Here is a 24,495-nt window from a genome sequence, read left to right as displayed (position 1 = left end):
TTTTGTTGCTGTATAATATTCCATTGTATGGCTATACCACAATCCCAGTCTGTTGTTGATATACACTTAGAGGTTTCCTTTATTTATTTCACCCTTCCTCCCTCCCTCCCTCCCTCCCTCCCTCCCTCCCTCTCTCCCTCCCTCCCTCCCTCCCTCCCTTCCTTCCTTCCTTCCTTCCTTCCTTCCTTCCTTCCTTCCTTCCTTCCTTCCTTCCTTCCTCCCTCCCTCCCTCTTCCTCCCCCTCACCTTTACTTTGCTGTTACAGAACCACTATGAATGTGCAATGTCACCTGAGGCTCTGAGTCAGTCTCTTCTCATTTTCCTAATTGCTAATGGAGCTGGTGGTAATTTTCCACCCAAGAGTTTCTATTTTTCTAGAGCCAATTGGAAGCGCCAACACTGCAGGTGCTCAGATCCCTAGCATCTGTTCTGTCTCCCTCCCGGGGCGGGTGTCTGTGCAAGCTTCTCTCAGATATCCACCTAGGAGTGGGATTGCTAGATCATAGATTGCTTTGTGTGTGTGCGCATGCCTGCATGCACCTTGGTGGTCTTGCTTGAGCACAGAATCAAAGGGACTTTATACAAGTAGGGATGCAAGTCTGGGTGCTCTGACTTCATTGCTGAGAAGAAAAATCAGTTGGAGACTAGAGACTCCTTTCTCTAATCTCCCAAATCAAAAACTCTGGAAGAGTCAATGCAGCAGCCGGTGATACCTCTGTACTCCAGGTAATGGGCAGGGACACGGGGACTCCTTGAGCCCTGCCCCCTAGGCCCTCCTGGTGGCTGCTGCAGCCCTGGTGTACAGAGGGAGGGGCTCTGGCCTTAAGCTAGGGGCAGGGCCTGGGTTTTAAAATCAGTAGGAAATTAGCCAGGCCACATGTAATTAAAACTAAAAGGATCTTTTAAATAATCCGTAAAGGAAGCCATGAAATGTTTCGCTTTCCACGTCTGTGCATATAACTCCTTATTTTCATTTACATACATATCACATGTTAATGACAACCAGGATTTTTATTTTCGTAATAAAATTGGAGGAGTGAGCTTTATCCCATATAGCCAAATATTATATAAACTATGTTTCATAGGTAACTATGCATATGACCCATCAGAGCCCAAAGCTAATATCTGAGAGTCTGGATTTATAGAAAGGAGAAGTGGGACAGGGAGGTAGATTCGTTGATCACCTTATACAAGGCTTTCCACTGAATTGCCTTAAGTACACTCTGCTCCTGCGCATAGAACGAGCCAAGAGCACTGCATGTAGGCGCTGATCACCTGCAGCTTGGCCTGGCTGTGTCACAAGCCACCCGCATGGCCCTGGGCAAGCCTCTTGCCTCTGGACGACACTTTCCACATCTGTGAAATGAATTTGGGTCAAATGATCGCTCGGGTCCCTCCTAGATTCACGTTTTAACATTTTGTGATTCTGTAGCCTAGACTTTTCACACATATTTTGGCCTCCCATCTGTGCATAAACCAACTAAACCCAGGAATGTGTGCACCTGCCCTCCCTGCCCCATGTCGGTAACCCTCCCTGGCATCTTCTGAAGTCCTCCTGGCAGCCACCCACTCCTCCAGACAATATGCAATGTCAACTGAGGCTGTGAGTCAGTCCCTTCTCATTTTCTTAATTGCTAATGGAGCTGGTGGTAATTTTCCACCCAAGAGTTTCTATTTTTTTCTAGAGCCAATGGAAGCACCACCACTTGCAGGAGCTCAGATCCTTAGCATCTGTTCTGTCTCCCTCCCGGGGCAGATGCCTGGCAAGGAGGGAGCCACAGGATGGAGCTGTGGATGGATTGAGGGGGCTGGGAATTTTCTTGGTGTGAGTGCTGCAGTGCCGCTCCTGTGCTCCTTCCTTCATCTCCTGCAGGTGAGCCAGCACAGATGGTCCATCGGCAGCTTCCCATGCCAGAGCTGGAGGCAGGCGCCTACCTGGGCGGAGGTGGGAGAAAGCCAGTCCTGCAGGCTGGAAGCCATACATTGCCATGGAAACAGATCCTGTGGTGGCCGCCATGTGATCAGAACCCTGTGGTGGCTGGTCCTCAGCCGGATGCGATCTCCTGTGAGCGCAGCCCAGGCTGGGGCATGGCTTCCCTCCCCGGTGCTCCAGGGCATCCCATTGACAAGTGGGCGACGGCAGAAATCTTATTTCAGAAACCCAAGGAGACCAACCTGGGCAAACAAGAAGAAACCTGTCTTCCCAGCCTAAACAAACAAACAAACCAACAAAACCTTTATGCTGTCCCTTTCCACCCAGAGCCAGGTGAGGTGAACTGTTAAAGCAGATAAAGGATTTCTCTCTGGGTTGAGGAGGAACAGGTGTTCTCCATTCAGCAGAGGTGTCCATGTTGGCTGCCAGGATAGGAGTTAGAGGCTCTGTAATAAAAGTCATGGGCAGCCCCTTACGAGGGTAGCAGGAATTCTAGGTGAAAGAAGGAAACCCATCACTTCTGAGCACCTACGCCATCCTGATCTAAGAGGTAACAACAACGATGATAACGAGAAACAGTCAGCATGAATTACCCACTGCTCTGTGCTCAGTACTAAAGACACAGACTCAGATAAGTGACTTGTCCAAGATCTCACTGCCTTTAAGAGGCAGAGGGGGGATTTGCATCGGGCATACCTACCTCTAACCCTGAAGTCCAGGCTCTGGCATCTAGCCAGCGACCAAGTGTCTTTCTTGGGAAGGTAACAGATCCCAAGGCAGTAGCTTCAAAATGCTATCCAGAACCACTGACTCTGAGAATCACTAAGCTGGAAGGAGCTGGAAAAGATTTCTTCCCAGGGGGAGTTAGGGGGCACCTGTCTGGCTTGGGGCAGGCATTAACCAAGGCACCAAAGCTAGTTGGAGGACGGGGCGGGGGGGGGGGGGGGAAAGAACTCGGGCCAACCTTCAGTTTTGTATAGAGAATGGGCAGGGTCAAGGGCAGACGGAGTCAGGAATCAGGTGCAGGGTCATTCTGATCAAATGAACAAACCGAGACAGTGACAGGTGAATAGAAAAATCCAGGACTTCCACTGTGACCACACAGTGAGGGACACCTGCTGGGAGGGGAATGGCAGGCACTAAGAAGGAGAGGTTAAGGAAAGGAACAAGGGGAGGCCAGTGGGAGATGCAGACAGGATGGGGTAGGGGTAGAGATTAGCATCTGGGAGGAAAATATAAAAACACTTCCCCTGTACCTTCATTACATTTATGCCCATCTTCTTTCTAAAACAATTTGGGTAAAACATCACTGGGAACTACTAGGAAAAGACCCCTCCCCAGGGACCTGGCTTGCACGTGGAGAATCATGGGAGGCAGTGGAGAGAGAATTAGAACAACTTTTTATCTGCAATAGATCTGTGTGTTTTCTCAAAGAGATTCTTATAGGACAAATACATTAGGGGGTAGGTAGATTTATTCATTATTATTTTTTTAAATGTATTTTTATTCATTTTTTTTTGAAAGAGAGAAAGGGAAAGGGAGAGAAAAATCAACAAAAGAGAACGTCCCATTGGCTGCCTCCTGCATGCCCCTCATGGGTGAGAGCCCAAAACCAGGGCGTGTGCCCAGATCGGGAATAGAACCGGCGACCTTGTGGTGCATAGGTCAACGCTCAACCATTGAGCAATCCCGGCTGGGCAGTAGGTTTATTTTGAATGGCTTCACTTACACCTCTGTTTGGCCTGATGAGTAGATGAAGCCTGAAGGGGACCCATTGGAAGTGGCCTTGAATAGCAGAGAAGGGAGAGCAGCAGGAAGGGGTTCGGGGCCTCTTCTAGTTCCGTCTAAGCTAGTAGCAGGCAGGCTGCTAACCTGACGGCAGAGGCACTGAGAAGGGACCCGTTAGAATCCACCTGAGCACCGGCCAGCGATAGAGACAAGGAGGCGGGGATCCAACCTTGGTGAGTAAATTCAAATGCTTTTATTAACAATCTCCTTACATTACAAGGATAATATGACAAAAGGAAGGTTCTGCGTACATATTATGATAAAACAACATAGCTCTATTTGTATCCAGTGTTCTAGGTCCCGTCACACAGGTACTATAAAGCGTAGTCTGCAAAATAATAACATCGAGATCTTTTTTTTTTTTTCTCTTTTAAGAAAGAAAGTATTAACATAGTCATATGTATGTGATAATAGACTCCCAGGTACCCCCCCTCCCCCACTCTATGTTTCCTTTATGACTGAAATGAAATGGTTCAGCAGCGTGGGGGTGGGGAGAAGGAGAGAGACGGGGGCTGAAAAAGACGTAATCAGACTGCTGGCTCTTCCGGAGAGGCGAGTGGAGATGGAGGGTGCCAAGGGCAGCCTGGCCCTTGTCTCTTTGTAAGCAGTACTGCAGCCGGCTGTCCCTGGGCGGACGGCTCGGTGCCTTGATGCCCGCTGGCTGCTCTCTCTCTGAGGTACAGTGCATTGTGGGATTGCTACCCGGGGGTGCCCATCCCCTGGCCATGGGTCTGATCCACCGCGGTGGAGGAAGGCTTGGGCCAGGCCTGGCCTTTCTTGAGCCAGGCCCTGAGGGTGTTCCAAGACCCGGTGGGCAGCTAGCTAGCTGTGGCTCAGGAGGGCTCGGAGGGAGGGGAGGTGGGCATTGGCAGAACAGACCCGCCCCAGACTGTGGGTGTAGGGGTGGGTCCGCTGGAAACTGAGGTCCGTTGGTAGGATGGTGGGGAAGAGCAAGACGGGGCTCAGGGATGGGAGAGCCGAGAGGCAGAGGCTGGTCTGGAGCACAGAGGACGCAGCTGCCCTGTGGCTCCCTTCGACTGCAACCCCATCCACTCCCCCTTCCCGCCTTCAGGGGAAAGAAACTACAGAGAGAAACCTGGAAGCAAAACGGGCTTCTGATTCCAACGGGGCTGCACCGGCCCTCCCTCATGGGGGCGTCCGGCTCAGCCTCTGCCTCGAGTCACAGAATCAGAACAGTGTATGTGGACTAAACCTCGTGAGGGGCCGATGGGCCTCCGTGCAGGAGAGGGAAGAGAGTGAGTTGTCCTGAGAACAGCCAGCAGCAGCAGCTGTGCAAAGTGGGCTGGGCCAGAGCCCTGCTTCGGAACTGGATTTGCTACTGAATTCGTGAGTGTGCGGATATATTCCCCCCCACCACCCCTCCCAGTTAGCTGATGGCTCCTGCCCTGGCCAGGAAGCCTCCTGATGGTGGGCAGCACCGTCTGGTGATGCTCATGCTGCCCACTTCACTTCTCCAGTCCCTGGCCGACAGTGATGGAGTGGGTGAGGGAGGTAATCCAGAGGTTTGGCCTCTAGGGGGCAGTGGAAGCGTGGGAGGAGGGAGGGAGCGGCAGCATCTTTCCTGGACCGCTCTGGGTCCAATTTGCACCTTTCCTATGGCCACCAATGCTGCTCGCGCCTGGGGCAGGGGCGGGGGAGGGGAGGGCGAGGGTATTTAGGGAACATTGTGCAGTGATCCCTACACCATGGGTCTGTGATCGCGACCTACTGCCAGGCAGCAGCGACCACACCATAGGCTGGCAGGGGGGATGGAGGGGGCACTTCAGTTGGAGCTCAGGGAGTGAGTATCTCCTTCCAACCTCAGACCAAGCCTGTGGGAAAGGAGAGAAAGTGCACGGAGAGGGCCGGGACCCGGTATGCTCCTCTCCACCACTTGGGGTAGGAGGCCCCATTCCTGGCAAACCTTGCCTGCTTAGCTCCCTCCTCAGTGCCTGCAAAAGGCTCTGCCTCCTCCCTCTTTGCACAACACAGGCTTTCCCATTGCTCTCCCAGCTCTCTATAGACTCTATTTTTATATCTATTTAAAACATAAAAATGTATAAATATATAGGATATTATTTATAGATATATAGACGTGATTCAATCTCTTACTCTGTGTATACGTACTGTATATGTCCATATATACAATATATATGCTGTAGCATTTGTATTATACACTGCACATACCCCTGCTTCCATGCACTCTCCTAGGGAGACTGGATTGCATAGGTATTTCTAGGGCGATACCACTTGAAGGGATTGGGGTGGGGGAGAGCCAGGTGGAAGAGGTGAGCCGTACCATTTTCCTCCCCAAAGGGCACTTTTACTCCCTCTGGCTAACACACAAAAGTCACCTCAAAGGTTCCATGAAATATCACAGCTCCATCCACTCAGCTAAAGCACCCAGAACAGAGACCAGAGGGGGGTCCTCCTCCAGCCAGAAAAGGGGCCCTACGTGTCTCTGGACATAATCTTCCCTCAAGACCAGACTGGAACCTCAGACCCAGGCCCACCTCCAGGAGGCCCATATCCAGAATGGAACTGCCCCAAGCTCACCTGCCTGGGAACACACGCCTTTCTTGGTTAAGCAGCCCTGGCTTCCCTGCTTGGGCTGTCCCAGGCCGGCCTGGATGGGCCTGCCCCCAGAAGAAGGATGGTGGGGAGCGTGAGTCCCAGTGGGTCTGGAGCCTTCTGCCCGAACTGGGTGTTAGGACCAAGAAAAAGCACAGATTCTACTTAGAAATCAATTCAGGCAGTAAGCCCAAACCGGCTCTAGGTACCGAATTCCTGCTCTTAGAGGGCGTGGAGGAAAAATGAACGGGGAGGAATCTAGAAGAGAATTTCTATTTCAACACCCCCCCACAGGCCACTTGCTGGATCCCAGGAGGCTCCAGGGAACAGCCAAAGTGATGCTAGCCCCCCAGCCTAGGCCGGGCAAAGCCTGGCTAGATTAGCCAACCATGATAGCTCTCTCCATGATCATTTTCAGCATATTCTACTGCTTTTCCATGTGAAAAGCATTTCAACATTACCTCAAATAATTACAAGGTCCTTCCTCTAGATTACAGGGTCAACAGAAGCAAGCCAAGGAGAAGGGTGAGGCAAGACGACCCAACATGGTAGCATGTAGGAGGGGCTGGGGCCAAGACCCCCAACTGCCCTGGATTCAGGGTCCAGTACTGAGCCCTGCTGTCCAGGGATCTTGGAGCTGGAGCCTGTTCTCCTTCCCAAGCGAGGATGAGGAAATCAGGCTCCACCCAGTACTATAGGATGTTGCCAGCAGTCCATAAAACAAAAACAATGACAACAACAAAAAAGAAAACAAACAAAAACAACAAAAAACACACATAAAAAAAACCCCTGGTGATTCACATGCCTGAACTCATATTCAACCAGGCAGTCAAAATGTGGGGATTCTGACACAGCAAGAGTTCTAGGCAGGACTGGGCTGTCCTCGGTCCTCATGGATGCTAATGGGCTATTTTCTTCCTTTGGGGAGAGGAGAAGCACATCATTTAACCACAAGGGCCTCTGGTTCCCAGGCTCAGCAATGTATCTGCTAGGCATGATTGCCCCCGCCCCCCAAACCTGATCTCACTTCCCACCCCCTCCAAAAACCACAGAAAGTTCAATGAGGACAAGTCTCCAGCCCAGAGACACAAACCTTTTATTCTAAGCCAATGGTTGTCACTCCTAAGCCAGGGGCTGAGTTAAAGGGCTGTGTCTTGTCTGAATCCACCACATTAGGGATGTCACAACTGCCCAGCCAACCATGTTTTATACCCATCAAAGGAAGGGTAGGTTAGCCAAGCATGTGCCTCCCTGGACTAGACCCCAAGGGTCCCATCAACCCAAGAGTCCCTCTCAGGAAGCAGAGAGTAGGAAATGGACAGAAGTCACCGGTAGTCACATGCCCCTTGCCCAGGACAGAAGCACTGAGCTTCCTGAGACCCATCCAGGCTGAGACAAGCCCCTGTGTAAATTGCAGTGGTGTGTCACCCCAATTATTCCCTGGTTACTCCCTGTCCCAAGGGAAAGTGGCCTTCAGAGAGTCTGACACTGCCTAGCTGAATTCAGCCAAGGGCATGCGCACTCAGAGGTTGGGAGCCTTGCCAAAGTTCAAGGCTTTCCAGAGAGCTCATCCTCTCTGTTTCAGACCCTGGCTGGACATTGGCCACCTGTAGCCATAGCTCATGCTTCTAGCCCAGAGGCAGGTCACGGGCTCCCAGCTGTCTCAGAAGGTACAGGCTGAAACTGGCACTGGCCCAAAGGGTGGTTCCCTGGGCATAAACACGGAGTTTGCCCATGGCCTCTTGAGAGGACACATTCGCAGCCCCTGACTAGATACTCAAGCAGATACTCTCCGGTTTGCAAATGAGTGGTTTAGGGCAGTAGTCGGCAAACTGCAGCTCGAGAGCCACATGCGGCTCTTTGGCCCCTTGAGTTTTTAGCCAAGGCCAGCTTAGGAGTACCCTAATTAAGTTAAGAACAAGGTACCTACCTATATAGTTTACGTTTAAAAAATTTGGCTCTCCAAAGAGATTTCAATCGTTGTCCTGTTGATATTTGGCTCTGTTGACTAGTGAGTTTGCCGACCACTGGTTTAGGGGGGCTATCCACAGAGGGTACCAATGCAGTGTGTGGGGGAAGAGAAGGTGTAAGGCATCTGTTGGCTAGAAGAACGGATCCCAACCTACTGTTTCTGCCTCCACCGAGGCCCGCCCACCTTGCCATCCACCTCTGCCTTCAACACATCTCCATCTGTGTGGTGGAGAGGAAGCCGGGGAGGGAAAGGTGGAACCCTGTGCTTTGCAATAGCGTCCCACCTGACCACAGTTACTGACCCTGATGGGAAGAGTGGAGTCGGGGGAGGAGACACCAGCTTAAATTGGGGAAGTGGAGTGAGGCTGGGAATTTCAAAGCATCAGAAAGAGCTTCGGGTCTCTCCTGGCTAGTTTCTTCTCTCTCCTTGTTCAGAGGAAGGTGGGGAAGTACGTGTGACTGGGAAGGGAGTCGGGGGCTGAATGTCACAGGCAGGGGTGCATTGATTTGTTGAAGAAGGCAGCATATGAGGCCTGGCAGTGGGACTGTCAGAGAAAACCAGGTTTTGTTTTTGTTTTTGTTTTAACATGCTACATCACTGTTGAAACAAACAAAAAAAAGTTTCAAAAATAATATATAATATATATATATATATATATAATATATATTTATGTAATGAAAAGCTATCCACTAGCAGCAATGATTCTAAAGTTATCTTAGCACCAAGACCATGGGGGTGGGGGGAAGGGACCTGTTGGGGGTGAAGGGACTCTGGCAGGACAGGATGGGGGAGTGACATGTTCAGTGTTGATGACATTTCCACTATGTTCTCTACGGCGGCATGAGGCCTCGGAGGCAAGATAAACCAGGAGGAAGGAAGCTGCCACAGTTTGATCATGTCTGAGCCACGCAGGTTGGGGACCCTGGGACCAGATCACATGATCCCTTGCTCAACCTCTGTCAGCTGAGAGGGGTGGCTTTCTAAGGACCACAGACGATGCGGATCTTCCTCCCTCCCCCAAATGTGACCTGCACCCATGACACAGGATCTCTGCATATCCAATATGCATAAACCAAGTGTGAAAACATGAACAGAAGTGTCTAACAGCTCAAGCACATTTAAAAAAGCAAAACTCCCTTGCGAGGTATACCGGTAGTTAAATGAATGAAAGAGCATTGATCTGACTCCTGTAGCTTAAACCACTACTTGCCCCAGGGAGTGGGCCAGTGGCTACTTCTAAAGCTTATATCGTGGTTGTGTGTGTGTGTGTGTGTGTGTGTGTGTGTGTAGGCTAATGCCTTGAGAGTCCTATCTTACCCCTTGCTTATTCCTTTCTTCTAGGACATCTCTACCCTGTTCAAAACAGAAGTGTTCACAGGCATAGATGCATCACCCAGGTTCCCGCTACCTTCCTGCCAGGGGGTAGGGCTGGTTCTCAGCCTGTTGCAGAAAAAGGACTAAATCTCTAGAGACTCTCATTTGCACAACCAGGGCACAACTTGTATTGACATGTCCTGCCACGCAACTCTGGCAGGTATTTCTTGATTGTTAAAGGGAAAAAAAAAAAAAAAAAACCCACAAAAACCCCGCCCCCACATTATATGATTATAGAGTATAAATAATTTATGTAAATTGAATACATTTTTTTTTCATTTTACTTATTTTTAGCCAATAAATCACAGCCCTTTGGGGTCTGGATTTCTCGGCTCTTCATTTCTCCAACAGCCCTGGATCTGAATGGATTCAGATTATTTTATCCCACACTATTAAAAAAACAACAACAACACAGGAATGCAACATGCTCACCCCCTCTCCCTTCCCCAGGATTTCAAGCTCGGTTGGCAGGCAGTTTTGCCTTCAGTATTATAGGTACTAAGGATCCAGGGGCATCTGAAAGGAGGGAATGAACAACCCAGGGACGGGATTGGCGACAGAGGTGGGGAGTAGTGGGTGTCACAGTTTGACCAACACATGTTTCTAAGACAGTGAAGAAATGAGTAAAAAAAATCTCTCCAGCTGAAGTCAGGTGGGAGAGAAAGTCAAAACACCTGATCCAGACACACAACCTGCCCTTATCCAAAATCAGAGATGGGACTCAGCCGGACCAGTATGTCCACAAAGAGGCTGAGAAACCCCCATCACAAAACCAAACAAGAACAGGAAAGGCAAGGACTTAAACCCCGACCCAAGCCCCTCGCCCGCCCAGACAAGAACAGGGACAATGTGAGTTACCTAAAGGTGATGACAGAGACCCGTCATTTTAGCTTATGCTGTTGGCTGGTCGGTCGGTGGGAACACGTGTGGCCCCGGCACATGCTTCTGTGAGTGAAAATGAGTTGCCACGGAGGTTGCAGCTGCCGAATGTTGTAGACAAGAGTCAGTTTCTGACACGGTTCCTTTCTGACAGTTCCCAGTAGCTTCTGGTGGATGTGTCACCTTGGTTTCTAAAAAATTTTTTTCAGTGTGGGTTTTTAATATATATAATATAATATATATATATATTTATATAATATATCAAAGCTTGTGAGTATAGATTAAAAAAATATTCAACAGCTTAGTGACCTCTGTGACGCCACTTCCCTAAATGTCCGGGTAGAACTCGGACCCGTGGTCTACTGTCTGCAGCACCGGCTTCTGCTCCAGTGCAGACATCCTGCTGAGGACCTCGGCGGACAGAGAGTAACTGTTGCCGGACTTCTCCTCGAACCAGCTGTCCAGGGCTCGCTTGGCGTCAAAGTTGGCGATGGGCGGGCCGTTGACGGCGATTGTCAGCAGGTCGCTGAGCTGCTCCAGGGTCAGGCGGGAGCGGTGGTTCTTGCGGACTCGCTGCAGGGCATTGCGGCCCTTCTCGCAGCAGGCGGTGGAGGTGGGGAGGACCTTGAGGACCTGGATGATCTTGTTCAAGAGCGGAAACCTCTGCTTGTATTTGCAAATGTGGCCGATCAGGTCCTTGAAGCCGTTTTTGGTATAGTAATCGGCCTTGAGTTCTCGCCACTCCATCAACAGGCTCCCCCGGGGGTCCAGCCCTTCCCGACAGACGTCCCGGGAGAAGGCCGGGATGGCCTCCAGGTGATCAAATATCTGAACCATGTCCTCCCTGCCATAGCTCAGGAGCTCCTCGCTGTTCCTGGGCCAGGTGGCGAGGTCGAACACCTGGCAGGCCTTCACAAAGATCCGGCTGCGGGAGTCGAACCTCTGGGCCAGGATCACTTGAGTCTTCTGGCAGATCTTCTCCCGGATGGACTGGAACTTGGCCTCGGCCACCCTGAGGTTCTTCACGGCGATGCCATTGAAGCTCTCGCGGAAATTCTCCTCGAACTCCTGCAGGTACTCCCCCGGGCAGTCAGCCAGCCGGCTGATCTCCTGAATGGCCTCCTCGATCTTGTCATCCACCTGAGACACCAGGAGGTACTGGCCCTGGAACACGTAGGCCAGGCGCGAGAGCACAGCAATCACGTCCAGGAGGAAGTAGATGAGCTTCATGGACTGGTAGTCCATGAGGAACTGCAGCAGGGCCAACGCAATGGCCGAGGCGTCCGCCCGCTGGGTCTGGCTGCTGACGTCCTTGAGGTGGGCCACCACCTCCAGATAGTCCTTGATGAGGGCGTTGAGGACGTTCTGCTCACCGATGATCCACCTCACAGCCCGGATGTCCCCCAGGAACTCGGTCTCCTCGCAGAGGGTCGAGGCCGTGGACCGCAGCTCGCACATGAGCCGCGGCGAGTACCGGTAGAAACTCAGCAGCTGCTTCAGGTTGTTCTCCAGCTCCTCCAGGCAGGGGAGCTCCTTCCCGCTGATGGCATCCAGGATTTCCAGGTGCGGCCGGTGCACCATGAAGGGCAGGCACAGCAGCCAGGGCAGCGTCTTGCGGATCGTCATGAACATGCTGGCGCGCAGGCTGGCTGTGATGTTGGCCCCGTCGACGCCCAAGCCGACGGTTGGCTTCTCATCCTGCAGCCGGATACCCAAGGCGGAGAAGGCTCGGTCCAGCGCCTGGAGGTAGCTTTCTGTGCTAGAGAACCCCAGTTCCTGCAGGGACAGGAACTCTGTGGCCGGGGGGCCGTCGCTGCTGGTGTACTGGACATAGACAGCCACCGTGTCGGCCAGCAGGTCATCGCTCTGCCCGTCCAGGATGATGCTGAGGCAAGGCGACTGGCGGATGCGCTCCACCAGGTCTTCCCGCAGCGCCCGGGCGATGTGGTGGATGAGGATCTGGCAGTCGCCCTCGTTCATGTACTGGTCCACCACCTTGAGCTCGCACTTCCTCAGGAGCTCGGCCAGGGGCCGGAAGTCCAGGTAGGGCCTGCCCTCGAGGGCCAGGTGGTAGGCGGTGTTGAAGAGCAGGGTCATGTTGCGGCACATCTCCTCCGTCTTCTCGGGGTGCATGCGGAGCTTGTACAGCTGCAGGCACTTCTTGTGCAGGTTGCTCTGGCTGTGCAGCTTGATGGTGTGGATCTTGAACTGCTTGGAGCCGATGATGAAGGCCGAGGTGCGGGAGGACTGCACCGTGTACTGGCGGCACACGTGGCACCACATCTCGTTGAGGGTCGGGGAGTACCGCAGGAACCAGAACTTCTTCAGCCACTCCTGCTTGAAGCGCCGGATCCGGCGCCCGGCGGCAGACGACATCTTGGAGGGCTCGTCGGTGGCAGTCATCATATCGTTGGAGACCGATTCATCCGCCGAATCGACCTCCTGGTCATCGTCCTCCATGATGGCGGGGCCGGAGACCATGCTCTCTGAGGCTGGAAGACAAATGGGAAAGAAATCTTTACACCTGTGGGGGAAACACAGACGTTTCTAAAAGGAACAGGAAGCACTGCCCTGAAGGTAGGTGGCCACACGATGTGAAACATAAGCCAATTCCAGCCAGTATGTATTTAAAAGCACTCTTGTGATCCAAGTATTCCCTCTTTTTTTTTTTTTAATATATTTTATTGATTTTTTACAGAGAGGAAGAGAGAGGAATAGAGAGTTAGAAACATCGATGAAAGAGAATCATTGATCAGCTGCCTCTTGCACACCCCCTTCTGGGGATGTGCCCGCAACCAAGGTACATGCCCTTGACCGGAATCGAAACCGGGACCTTTCAGTCCACAGGCCAGGCCGACGCTCTATCCATTGAGCCAAACTGGTTTTGGAGGCTTTCCCTCTTTGTGGATTATCCATGGTGGCCACCATGCTCCACACTTCCTGCCCTGGCCCTCCACTAGTGGGCGCTCAAGGAACTTCAACGTTTGGTACCAACTGACCCACAAGACCAGAGGAAGAACCATATCACACATCCTTAGGTCAGAGAGGGAGGACTAAGGTGGCCAGGGGTGGCGTGCTACCTTCAAATTGAGACAGCTTCGGCATGGCCCCAAGTTATTTCTGGCTCAGAACACAGATGCATGCTTTGACTATCTGAAGCACCTCATTCTGAGCTAAGAGATGTGGTTAAAATAGAAAGTGCTGTGTAAATACGCTAAGCTGCAGATGTGTACTGAAAAAACCCTCGTTGTCAACCAGCTCTAAGACATCCGGGCAGCCACAGAAAAGGGCAGGAGCATGCAGCCAAACGCCCGGTATCCAGGTCCTTCCAAGACCCCAGGCGGGGAGATGGAATCGTGTGGCAGAGCAGCAAGTCAGGAAGAGAAGAATGAGGTGGGCTCCTGGGCTGAGGTCGGGAAGGCCAGGAGCTCTCCCCAACAGGACGGGGCAGAGAGAAAGATGGGGTTTGGAAGTTGGGCTGTGGGGGGCCAGACACTACTAGGACCACCAGAGAAAGGCAACGGTTCAAGAAAACAGCACACACCCCTTCTGCAGCGGAATGTCCTTTATTGACGAGAATACAGGGCAAGACGTGAAGCACCTACAGGAGCTGCAAAGCTACCTGTCAGAGGCGGGCACCTGAGGGTGTGGGCTGTGGCCAGAGCTCCCCTCTGAGTCACATGCCTCAGGTTTCCCCAAAGGTGGCTCCTGCAGAGAGCACCGGCCACCCTCACCCTGCCCACCATGTGCTCTTCCCTCCGACACCATCTCACCCACACCGACTTACCTGCAGGGTCTGAGAACTCTGGGAGCTCCAGTACCTGCGCTGGCAATACAGAGGGCTCAGGAAGCTTCCCAGACTTAAGCATGTCTAGCTCTGCCTGGAGTTCCCGAACCTTCTTCTTCAGGCGAATACAATTGGGGCAAAAGGAGGTGGTGGGAAGCTCATGAGGGTCGGATGCAAGGGAGGCCTCGGCAGGACTGTCGGCCTTGAAGGATGAAGGCTCCTCCTCTTCATCGTCCAATGGGCCTGGCTCCGTAGAAGCCCCGTGGGGGGCTTTCCAGTCCCCCTCCCCCTGGGTCCGGCTGACATTCTGCATGCCATGCGACATGGTCATTGCACACCGACTGTAGGCATCGCCCTGGTATTTGGGGACTTTCCTGATGACCAGCGAGGTGCTCAGGGCCAGCTGGTGCGCTTCCACCTTGGCAGATTCCAACGAGGCCTCCAAAACATCCTTGAAAATGAGGTCAATCTTCTTCTTCTTGGTCTGGGGGTGCACGTCCCCCTCGTCGAAGCCACGCTTGTAGGAACTTTTGCCCTGTTTCAACACAGGGAGGTGAATGGGACCCCTCAGGTCCTCTAGGTGATCCAGAGCCTGCTCAGACTTCTCCCTCTGCAACCGCTTCTCTCCTAGGAAGGAAAACCAGGGCGTGAGGAAGTGGGGAAAAGCCCCAGGTGGAGAAACAGGCAGAAAGCAATGCAGGCCTCCAGTTAGGAAGTCGCTGGACACATCCCTCTGGGTCTGGCCTCGTGGGGCAGGTGTGGCAACAAGGGAGAGGCGATCGCTCAGTAGGTCATGGGATCATAGGACCCCAAAGAAGCAGAGAAGTCTTTAAAGAGACAGTTTCAATGGAGTCTTATGTATACATGCTCTAAACTTAATAAGTTGAGAAAAATGCTATGGGGGAAGGTAGTTGGGAGGTACTTGCCTCTTGCTCGATCCAATGAATGGGTAGTGACATTTCTAAGAGCTAAATGAGGATGGAACCCCCACCCCTCCAGGCTTCTGGTCCAGTCTTAGCAATTAGAAGATGGCTGCTTGGACTTGGTAAAAGGTACACACGAAATACTGAGTCCCGCTGCTTCCTCCTCCCTCACTCTCTGAAGTCGGCCCACTTAGGGCAAAGTCCGCCTAGAGCAAATGTCCTTTCTATTTCTCCCAGCAGTCAGAAAACGAGCAGTATGTGAGAAAAGTGTGCCGGCTGAGGCAGGAAGACAATGCAAGATGGGCCACCTCCAGCAGGGTAAAGAACAACATGGCCACACTGACCCAAAGCATTCTCAAAATATAGCTGTTTCCTTGCCTGGCAATACAAACAATGCTTCCTTTTCTATTTCTTCCTATCATGTAAATGACTTAACAACACCTTGGTGAGCACCCCAACAATGAGTTATTTTAGCCAGATTTTCACAATGGCTGGCACAATATCATAAACTGCTCAGAAGTACAACACTACCTGAGGTGGGGGTGGGGGTGGGGCAACAGTGCTAAGTGGGGAGTCCTCAGCAGCCTGTGAAGCTAGGAAATCTTAAAGGCTTCCTAGACCAGGAAAAGGCCCTGGGAGATGTGACTGAGCAAAGACTTAACCTACTCATATGTTGCAATTAGGCTGCTGATAGCTGCATTTTGGAAAGACCTCTGAGGGAAGGCCAAAGGACCTCTGTGCAAACCAGAGCCACGCTGTGGCCAAGCCTCAGCTTCCCACAGCTGGCATGGGGTGCTGTGCCCTGGCCCAGGTATGACTCCAGATTTCCTACAGGTAGCAGCCCAAAAGCAAGTAACCTGTTCAGAAAGCGCCTTTTCTGTCCTAAGCAGATCACGTGACTGCTTAGGGCATGATCTCATCTCTAAGGCTCCTTATACTCTGGTGCTCCTCCCCTCAGCCAGCATTTCTATAACAGCTGAGGGACAGAAAGCGTGCCAATGAAGAGAAGTTTTTAAAAATGCAATATGTTAGTAGGTGGCAGAACCAGGATTCAAACCGAGGCAGGTTGGTTCCAGAGAATATGAGGGAAAGAAACAGATATAAAGCCATTGCAGCCCTAACCGGCTTGGCTCAGTGGATAGAGTGTCAGCCTGTGGACCCGAGGGTCTCAGATTCGATTCCAGTCAAGGGCATGTACCTTGGTTGTGGGCACATCCCCAGTAGAGGGTGTGCACGAGGCAGCTGATTGATGTTTCTCTCTCATTCATGTTTCTAACTCTCTCTCCCTCTCCCTTTCTCTCTGTAAAAAAAAAAAAAAAATCAATAAAATATATATATTTTTTAAAAAACATAGCAGAAGCAGTGCCAACAAAGGAGATGGAAAGTAACATGCTTACAATGTACTAGGCCCAGAGCCAGCGTTACTGGGTTGATTTCTCTTTAAATGGGGTACAACTGGACTTTAAATAAAAAATAATAATAATTTTAAAAAATGCAATATGTTGGTGCAGATTATACAATATGTGACCCTTGCTCATTCAGAATCTCTCTAAACGACAAGGCCACCCTTCCTGTTTCTCATGGGCCGATCAGGCAGCCAACAGCTGAGGATGTCTGAAGGTCAAGTCTACTCATCACCAGGAACTCCTCATGCTCCTCTGCTCAGAGAAAAGCTCATTCAAATGTGATAAGATGAGCAGGAGGCCTCTTTGGATTCTCACACTTCCATAAAACATGAGAAAAACACCATGACGCAAATCAATGACTCAAAGTCGACCAAATAACACGAATTCTTTACATACACACATTAGATGCTCCTCTTCTTAAAAGATAACCACAAAGAAATAATGTCTATAGTCTTCAGGAAGCAGTTCTTGGCACCAACTAATGTCCCTATTTGATAAGGACTAATAATCCATGCTCTAGCCTTTATCAGAGCTCCAGCCTCCAATTACAAAGAAGTCTCCTTCCAAGTAAGACCTTAAGGGACTGAGCATGGGGGAATCCCCCATTCAGAGCAGGACTTGCATACAGATCTAAGACACCGCTACCCATTTCCAGCATCTGCCAAAACTACAGGTTACAGAGACACAACATCCAAAGGCCACACAACTGCTCACAAGGACTTCAGCACCTACCTTCTGCCATGGCCCTGCCCCACAGTGGCTTCCTGTTTCCTACTTCTCAGCCTGGCCAGGAAGAGGTATTCCCTTCTCCTGTACCTTCACATGTCTAGGTGTATCTCATGTCGAGTCTGTCTGCCACGCTCCTCTGAACCACCCCTGAAAACTCACTCCCTTGTCTGAGCCTTCCCCCGGGGTCTCAGGGCTCTCTGAGGATGATGCAGCTTTGGAGAAGACTCTGGGGGGGGAGGGACATGACAAATCCAGAAGAATTCAAAAAGATTATGGCCCAAGGATGGAACCTGTGTCCTCTGACATGACTTCTCTTGATTTTCTCCTCTTTGGTGGTATGATTCTTTTAGAGACTTCTTGGTTGTCTTCATTCGTTTCTTCTTTTATCCATTCAACAAAGAGTGAGCACCTACTATGTATCAGATGATTTTACACGAGGCACCTCCAGGGATCAACTGGAAACCATGGCGATCTCATCATGGGGAAAATGCATGTGCCCAACCCCCACATCCAAAAAAGACAAGAGATAAGTATGTCTATTGGATCTCTTCTCACTGTCCATCCAATCACCAGATACCTTTTACCAAGTCAGGCAGCTGCTGGGCACTCAATGTCCACAATCTGCTTTGTTGTTTTTAAAAGTAGCTTAATTTCAGTGGGCCACTCCTACCCCCTCTCATCTTCTCTACTCATATTCCAAATGGTGCTTTATTTCCAAAAAGTAGGTTGGTCAGGGATATGATAGTGGGGCCTGGGGATAGCCTTGGTTCCTGGGACCAAATGGACTCTGGGTCTTTGAAGGTTTGGTTTTAGTGAAAGGCAGTCCCATGGAAAGAAGGACCTGGACTCACCAGTTTGCCCTGGCCAAGCTGAGGATGGGGTAAAGAGGCAAAGGGCTAGGACTGGGAGAATTTTAAGCCATTTTCAAATGACTCATTTAAATGGAGCCCGGATGGACATCTTACCCATCAGGCCACCGTCTACACCTAAGGTCGTCTCCTTCCAACTTTCTTGTTCTAATAGACACCGTTCTTTCACAATGTAGCGTTAGACTTTTGGGAATGAGACCAGGAGGAAGCAGGGGTGGGGGGGTGGGGGGACTAGTTTTGCCTGGCAGTTCATATAACATAGGTTAGGGCTCAGACCCTTGACTCTAACAAATAGAGTTAGAAACCCAGCTCTGCCCTTCCTAACCATTCGGCTCTGGGTGAGTCACTATATTTATTTGATGCTTAGTTTTGCCATTTGTAAGATGGAGATACATGCTTTGCAAAGTGCTATACATGAATCATTAGTTTTAAAAGTCTAGAATGGAGGGCTTACAATGGTCAAGGTAGACATTGTTCTAAATGTGTTCTAACCAGCCAATTCTCTTAGCACAGGTTCAGGTAGCTGCTCCTATTGCCCTGATTTCATGGAACATGATGGAACATAAGCTTAGCACATATTAAGTCCTTAGTAAATATTACGTATTATTGCAGCAGTGCCGTTTATAGCACCTTTCCATCACTTTGAGAGGGGGGGGAAGGGATAGGATTGATTTTGATTAAATGTATGTACTTTGCTCTCTCCATGATACTCTGAAGTTTATAATAAGACATTCATATGTAATAGGGTTTCTGAGACGGTTCCTCATGGAGGATAAGTGGTCCCCACAACACTGCCCAGAGCTGCTGCTCAGACCTGGACCATCTGTTTGTCCTCCGGGTCTCCCCATTGCTGGTGTACTGCATTTCCCTTCAGTTTTCTTAGGACGCTTCTAGAGAAGTATTCTTGGCCTCCCAGGGATTTGGTGGCATAGGCATGGTCCTCACAAAGAGGGTGGGCACTCACCTCTGGTCAGATTGCGATGGATGGTTTCCTGGGACATGCTGTGCAGGCGCTTCATATAGTCCTCACTGTACCAGACCCGCAGCCACTCCCCGGGCCGGATGTCCCGGCATGCCCGGAAGTAGATGTGCTCACTGTGCTGAAATGCCAGGAGGTTCTGCTCCCTCTCCTCCCTGGAGATGACCACGTACCTGGGGGTGAGGAGGACAGGTGAGAATGCGTGAGCCACTCCTTCGTGAGTGCCCGCTGGTGTTGGGCAGTGACAGTGGTTAAAAATCCACCAGCATGTGGACTTATGCAAAAGTCTGCAGGGCAGCTGCCCTCCCAAGGAAAGGAATGCCAGCAAGGGCCCATCCCTTTTCTCAATGTCACTGTTTTATGTGACCTTAAGCTAGTCTCTGAGACTTTAAAATCTCCGTTTTTCTGAGACTGGATGTGACACATTTCCTGCCTTCCTGCCAGGTTCTTCTAAATATAAGATTCAACACCAGATAAAAGGTGATTGAAAAACGGACAGATCACTTCCTTTTCACTAACTTTTAACCACAGGGGAACCCCAACACCTGCAGGTCTCTTATGGTCGTAAGAGTGGGTTGTTGAACAGTTTTCAGTATTTCACAAAATCTAGCAGAAATAACTCATGAGACAAGGCTGCCCAAGGGGTCAATTAATAAATGCTAAAGATCAAAATCTTTAAAAATGGGGACAGTGGGGACAGAAGAGGAAAGGCTAGCAACCACTGGTTAACTGAAGTATTTTAAGATACGGAAACTGAGGCTCAGACTTGCCTAAGGTTGAACAGCTAATAAATGGGAGATGGAACTGTGAGGTCTATTCCCATGAGAACTCATGGCTCCTATGTCTCCTATCTGGACACTCAGCAAGTCCAGATAACTTTTAAAGCTCTGCCAAACCCTCAGAATCTATGACCCTCACCCATCCTCCCTGAATTGACAGTTCTAACAGCCAACCTGCGACCTCACTCACCTCCAAAAGGTGAGATGACACATCTGCAGAGAGGTGGACATTACAGACCAAAAGGGTGAGAGGAAATTCTTTGGAGTTTGAGGGTTCTGGGTTACACCAGTGTCTAGGAAATTGGTAGTCAAAAAAAATTTTTTTTCCCTTAGGTTATGATGATTTGTCTTAAAAGCCAGGGAAGAAACCAAAGTCTGTCTAACTGACATGATCCAAAGAATTATATTTGGGGCAATCCAGGAAACAATAATTCAAAGAAAAGATCCAAATGGAAAACAAACACATAAAGAATATTCAGCATCAGTAATAAGAAAGGCAAAGTAGCACATTGTCTCATTGGCATAGATTTTTGCTTCATTAATCCTCACCCAAAGATATTCTTCCATTTCTTTTAGAGTTAAAGGGAGAGAGGGAGAGGGAGAGGGACATTAATGTGAGAGAGACACATGGATTGGTTGACTCCCACATGCACCCTGACTGGGGCTGGGGAATGAACCTGCAACTCAGGTACATGCCCTTGACTGGGACCCTTTGGTGCACAGGCCAAAGCTCCAACCACTGAGCACACTGTCCAGGGCAGCATACATGTTTTTCTTAATGATAATATCTGTATTGGTAAAGGTGGCAAGAAAAGTGTCTCTATGCTAATGGTGGTGAATAAACTGGCACATCCTTTGGGAAACAATTGACAATACAGACTCAATAAGAATTTGTACCCCCATATTCACAGCAGCACTATTCACAATAGTCAAAAGGTGGAAGCAGCCCAGGTGTCCATTAATGGGTAAATTAGATTTTAAAATGTGATTATACACACATGAAATATTATTCAGCCATAAAAAGGAAGAAGATTCTGACATAAGCTACATGAGGTACATGCTAAGTGAAATATGCCGCTCTCAAAACAGCAAATACTGTATGATTCCATTCAAATGAGTGGTCAAAGGTAGAATGATGGTTACTGGGAGCTAGGGAGCAGGGGCTTGGGGGGTAGATAGTGGGGGCTCAGTGTTTAATGGGTATAGAGTTTCCACCTGGGAAGATGGGAAGAGCTTTGTAGATGGATAGTGGTGATGGTTGTACAACAATGGGAATGTGCTTAGTGCCAATGAACTGGACATTTAAAAATGGTTAAAATGGTAGAGTTTGTTATGTGTATTTTGTCAAAATGTTGAAAAGTTAAAAAAAAAAAAGAAGAACAGTGAGATGCAGACCAAATATGCAAACTGCATCCCACCAAGCTGTCTATGTATCGTTTATAATGTCAAAGGAAAAACACCCAAATGTCTAATACTAGAGAAATGGTTTAATAAACCATGGCGTATTCATATAATGGAATGCTACTCATCTGGAGAGAAATCTTTTTGAAAGATCTTTTATGACATGGAAAATGAACCTCATACAATGAAGAGTGAACAATAAGTAGGTCTGAATGTTATTTACTTGATGGTTCCAGCATGCTTTGAAAACAAGCCCCAGTAAACCTGAAGGAAATATACCAAAGTTTTAAGGGTGATTATCCATTATAGGTGGATCTACTTCTTTGCAATTTTCTGTACTTTCCAAGTCTTCCTCAGTAAGCTATTATTACTCCCACTCCCTAAAAACAGAGATAATGTACAAGAATGCCAATGCTGGCAGGGGTGGCAACTGTGGCAGCCAGCAGCATTGCAGATGTAGATCTGCCCTTTCCCATCTGGACAGTCCCCTGAGCACTCTGCTCTGCTCAGCCCTGGAGGACACCGTGACCTGATGAGGGGGACCACTCAGGCCCAGGAACCAACCCACTGTGGCAACAGGATGTCACACAAACTCCAGGAGGGCGGGGAAGAGGACACCAGCTTTGGCTGCCTCACCCATTTGAGAGAAGCGAGTCAGAGTTCCATCGGGAGGGTGTGCAGCGTGCAGGATTTATGGCGCCTAGGTCCCAGAACTTGCTTTTGTCTGGGATCTTAGCCTTAACGCATCTGTGTTCTCGTCAACATCCAACATGAGCCTGGGTCTCCCTGAACTGTGGAGACCACACCATGACCTCCGTGGCACCCAGCCATGTCATTATTAACGAAGATTTCAGAGAAAACAGAAATCTTTCCAGATTCATCCTTCCCAGTCTCAACTCTCCAATTGCAGGAGTCTACTTTCCCCCTTATCTGAGATATCTTCTGAGTATGCATAATATTTTCTAGTCCCCAACTTGTCTTTTTTTAATTTTTATTGATTTTTTACAGAGAGGAAGGGAGAGAGATAGAGAGCCAGAAACGTCAATGAGAGAGAAACATCGACCAGCTGCCTCCTGCACACCCCCACCAGGGATGTGCCCGCAACCAACGTACATGCCCCTGACTGGAATCGAACCCGGGACCCTTCAGTCCGCAGACCGACGCTCTACCACTGAGCCAAACCGGTTTCGGCCCCAACTTGTCTTGACGTTGACATCCAAACTTAATCAGCCTTGTTGTTAGCATGAGGTAGACCCAAATTTTCTTCCTCCCAGACAGAAGGCAAACCGTTCATTCACCTTTTTTCTCACAGGAATCACTTGCATCACAGAGCACAGGAAAGAATACAATCTCTTTTCAGCTTCTAAATAGCCAGCAATCTCTAAAGACTGGAATTATTTTTCCCTGCACCCAACTTTAAGAGAAAAAGAGATGAAGGCCACCTAAGTAGCAGGGATTTCTTCTAAAGAGCAACTTCTGAAGTCACTTAGATTCAAGTCCATTTCTCTTTCCACCTCCTGGTGATCTCCTATCCAACAACAACAACAACAACAACAACAAAAATCAATATTTAAGAAGAAAACCCCAAATCTTTGTATCGATCACAATGTGGCTTCAAAGACAGAACAGAATTTGTTCAGCATCTGGTTGCATTTGGTTGTTTTGAAACTCGGCATTCGAAATATGATATATAAACTAGAGGACTGGTGTACAAAATTCATGCAAGGGGCTTGGCCCTCGCAGCCCTGGCTTTATCGGGACAGGCGCCAGGACCATTGTTCTGCTGTTTCGTCTAATTAGCATATTAGCTCTTTATTATATAGGAGGATGACAACTCTTAATGAGTCCTAACAACTCATTCCCCTGAGATGTTTACGCTATATGATTTCTGAGGTCAAGCTAAGTGGAGCCCACTCTCAACATCAATCACTGTACCTCAATCAGGTCTCACCCTTTCAAGTATTTCACAGTAACGCCCGATGAACCCTCCCACTCCCAGAACCCTCCTGAACTCACACCACAATCCCTTTATGTAGAACCTTGCCTGTCCCATTCCATGGCCACAGGTGAGCAAGAGCCCCCAGGCAGTGACAATCTATCTGTTGAGTCTCCAGATCACTATCTTATTGGGAAGAAGGCACAGAGTATGTCAGGAGAGGGTGGAAATGCCTAATAGACAGCTCTGTAGATGTCCATGCTCATTTGATGGCTTTCAAATAAAAGCCAACAAGTTAGGGACCTTAGAAGCAATCGAGGGGGTGGATGGTATCGGGGGGGTGGGGAAAGAAAGGGGAGGTGTACTGGACTAAACCTTTCATGATGAGGATGGGTTGTTTGTATTCCAACCTCCTCGCTGACTTTGGGTACATGATAGATGGGCACTAACTCCACACTTCTCAGACCTCCCTCGCTGTGTTTTTTTTAAGGGCATTACATTTTCTAGCTGGGTGAGGAAACCACCAGTTCTAACAAAAGAGAGAAAATAATCCCCAGGGCATCCATTGTGTTGGAAGGGACAGATGAGGGCCAGGCTCAGACATTCCTACTCAGTGGGTATGTCTCCGATGGCGAGGAAGCTGCACTGGTCACGGAGGCAGACATGGGAAAAGAATAACCAAGGAGAGGCGGGACTCTGTGTTCCTATGTGCATATAGGTCTCTGGGCTGGGAGGGTCTTTGGATCATGCATCCACTACCAGATGGTCACTCGGTCTCTGACAAAACACCCCCCCTTCCCCCGGCCAGCCCTTGGCATGGCTGGAAGCCTTGGACTCTTAGAAGCTGAAATCAACTGCCCACTTGTTTCCATCTCACTTTCCTGTTTTGACATGCTAGTCCCACAGTCCCCTCTGAAGCCAAGAACAAGAAACTAGAGAAGTATCCATCGAAAGTTGGCCCGTCTTTTAATCTCTCTGTCCCCTCTGCCTCCACTTGACCCTTTCCCTCCTCAGGGCTAGAGGGAGAGGCATCTGTCACTGCTTAGTACCTTGACCTTGGTGGGAAAGACCCCAGGCATCTTTCACAGCATCTTTGCTTCTCCTGGAAATCAGGTTATTTGATTTCATGGCCATGCATTGTGGCCAAGAATGGCAAAGAATGACCTAGA

The 24,495-nt window shown here is 49.7% G+C and overlaps 1 protein-coding gene across 5 annotated transcripts in view; it reads right to left on the bottom strand.

Moving 5' to 3' along the window:
• Positions 1-3,891: 3,891 nt before the first annotated feature.
• PRDM11 (PR/SET domain 11) overlaps positions 3,892-24,495 on the bottom strand; it is an 88,010-nt gene continuing 67,406 nt past the window's right edge. For 4 of the 5 annotated variants that reach the window (XM_036426952.2, XM_036426951.2, XM_036426950.2 and 1 more), the window contains 3 exons: positions 19,196-19,383; positions 14,305-14,931; positions 3,892-13,009 (listed from right to left, as the gene is read on the bottom strand). In XM_036426952.2, coding sequence (XP_036282845.1) covers positions 10,845-13,009; positions 14,305-14,931; positions 19,196-19,383 — 2,980 coding nt within the window. In that variant the 3' untranslated portion in view covers positions 3,892-10,844. The remainder of the gene's footprint in view (positions 13,010-14,304; positions 14,932-19,195; positions 19,384-24,495) is intronic. The other variant, XM_045577463.1, reaches the window with a different exon arrangement.

Source organism: Pipistrellus kuhlii, unplaced genomic scaffold, assembly GCF_014108245.1.
Source record: "Pipistrellus kuhlii isolate mPipKuh1 unplaced genomic scaffold, mPipKuh1.p scaffold_m20_p_9, whole genome shotgun sequence".
NCBI lineage: Eukaryota > Metazoa > Chordata > Mammalia > Chiroptera > Vespertilionidae > Pipistrellus > Pipistrellus kuhlii.
This window is presented reverse-complemented; position numbering and strand designations above follow the sequence as displayed.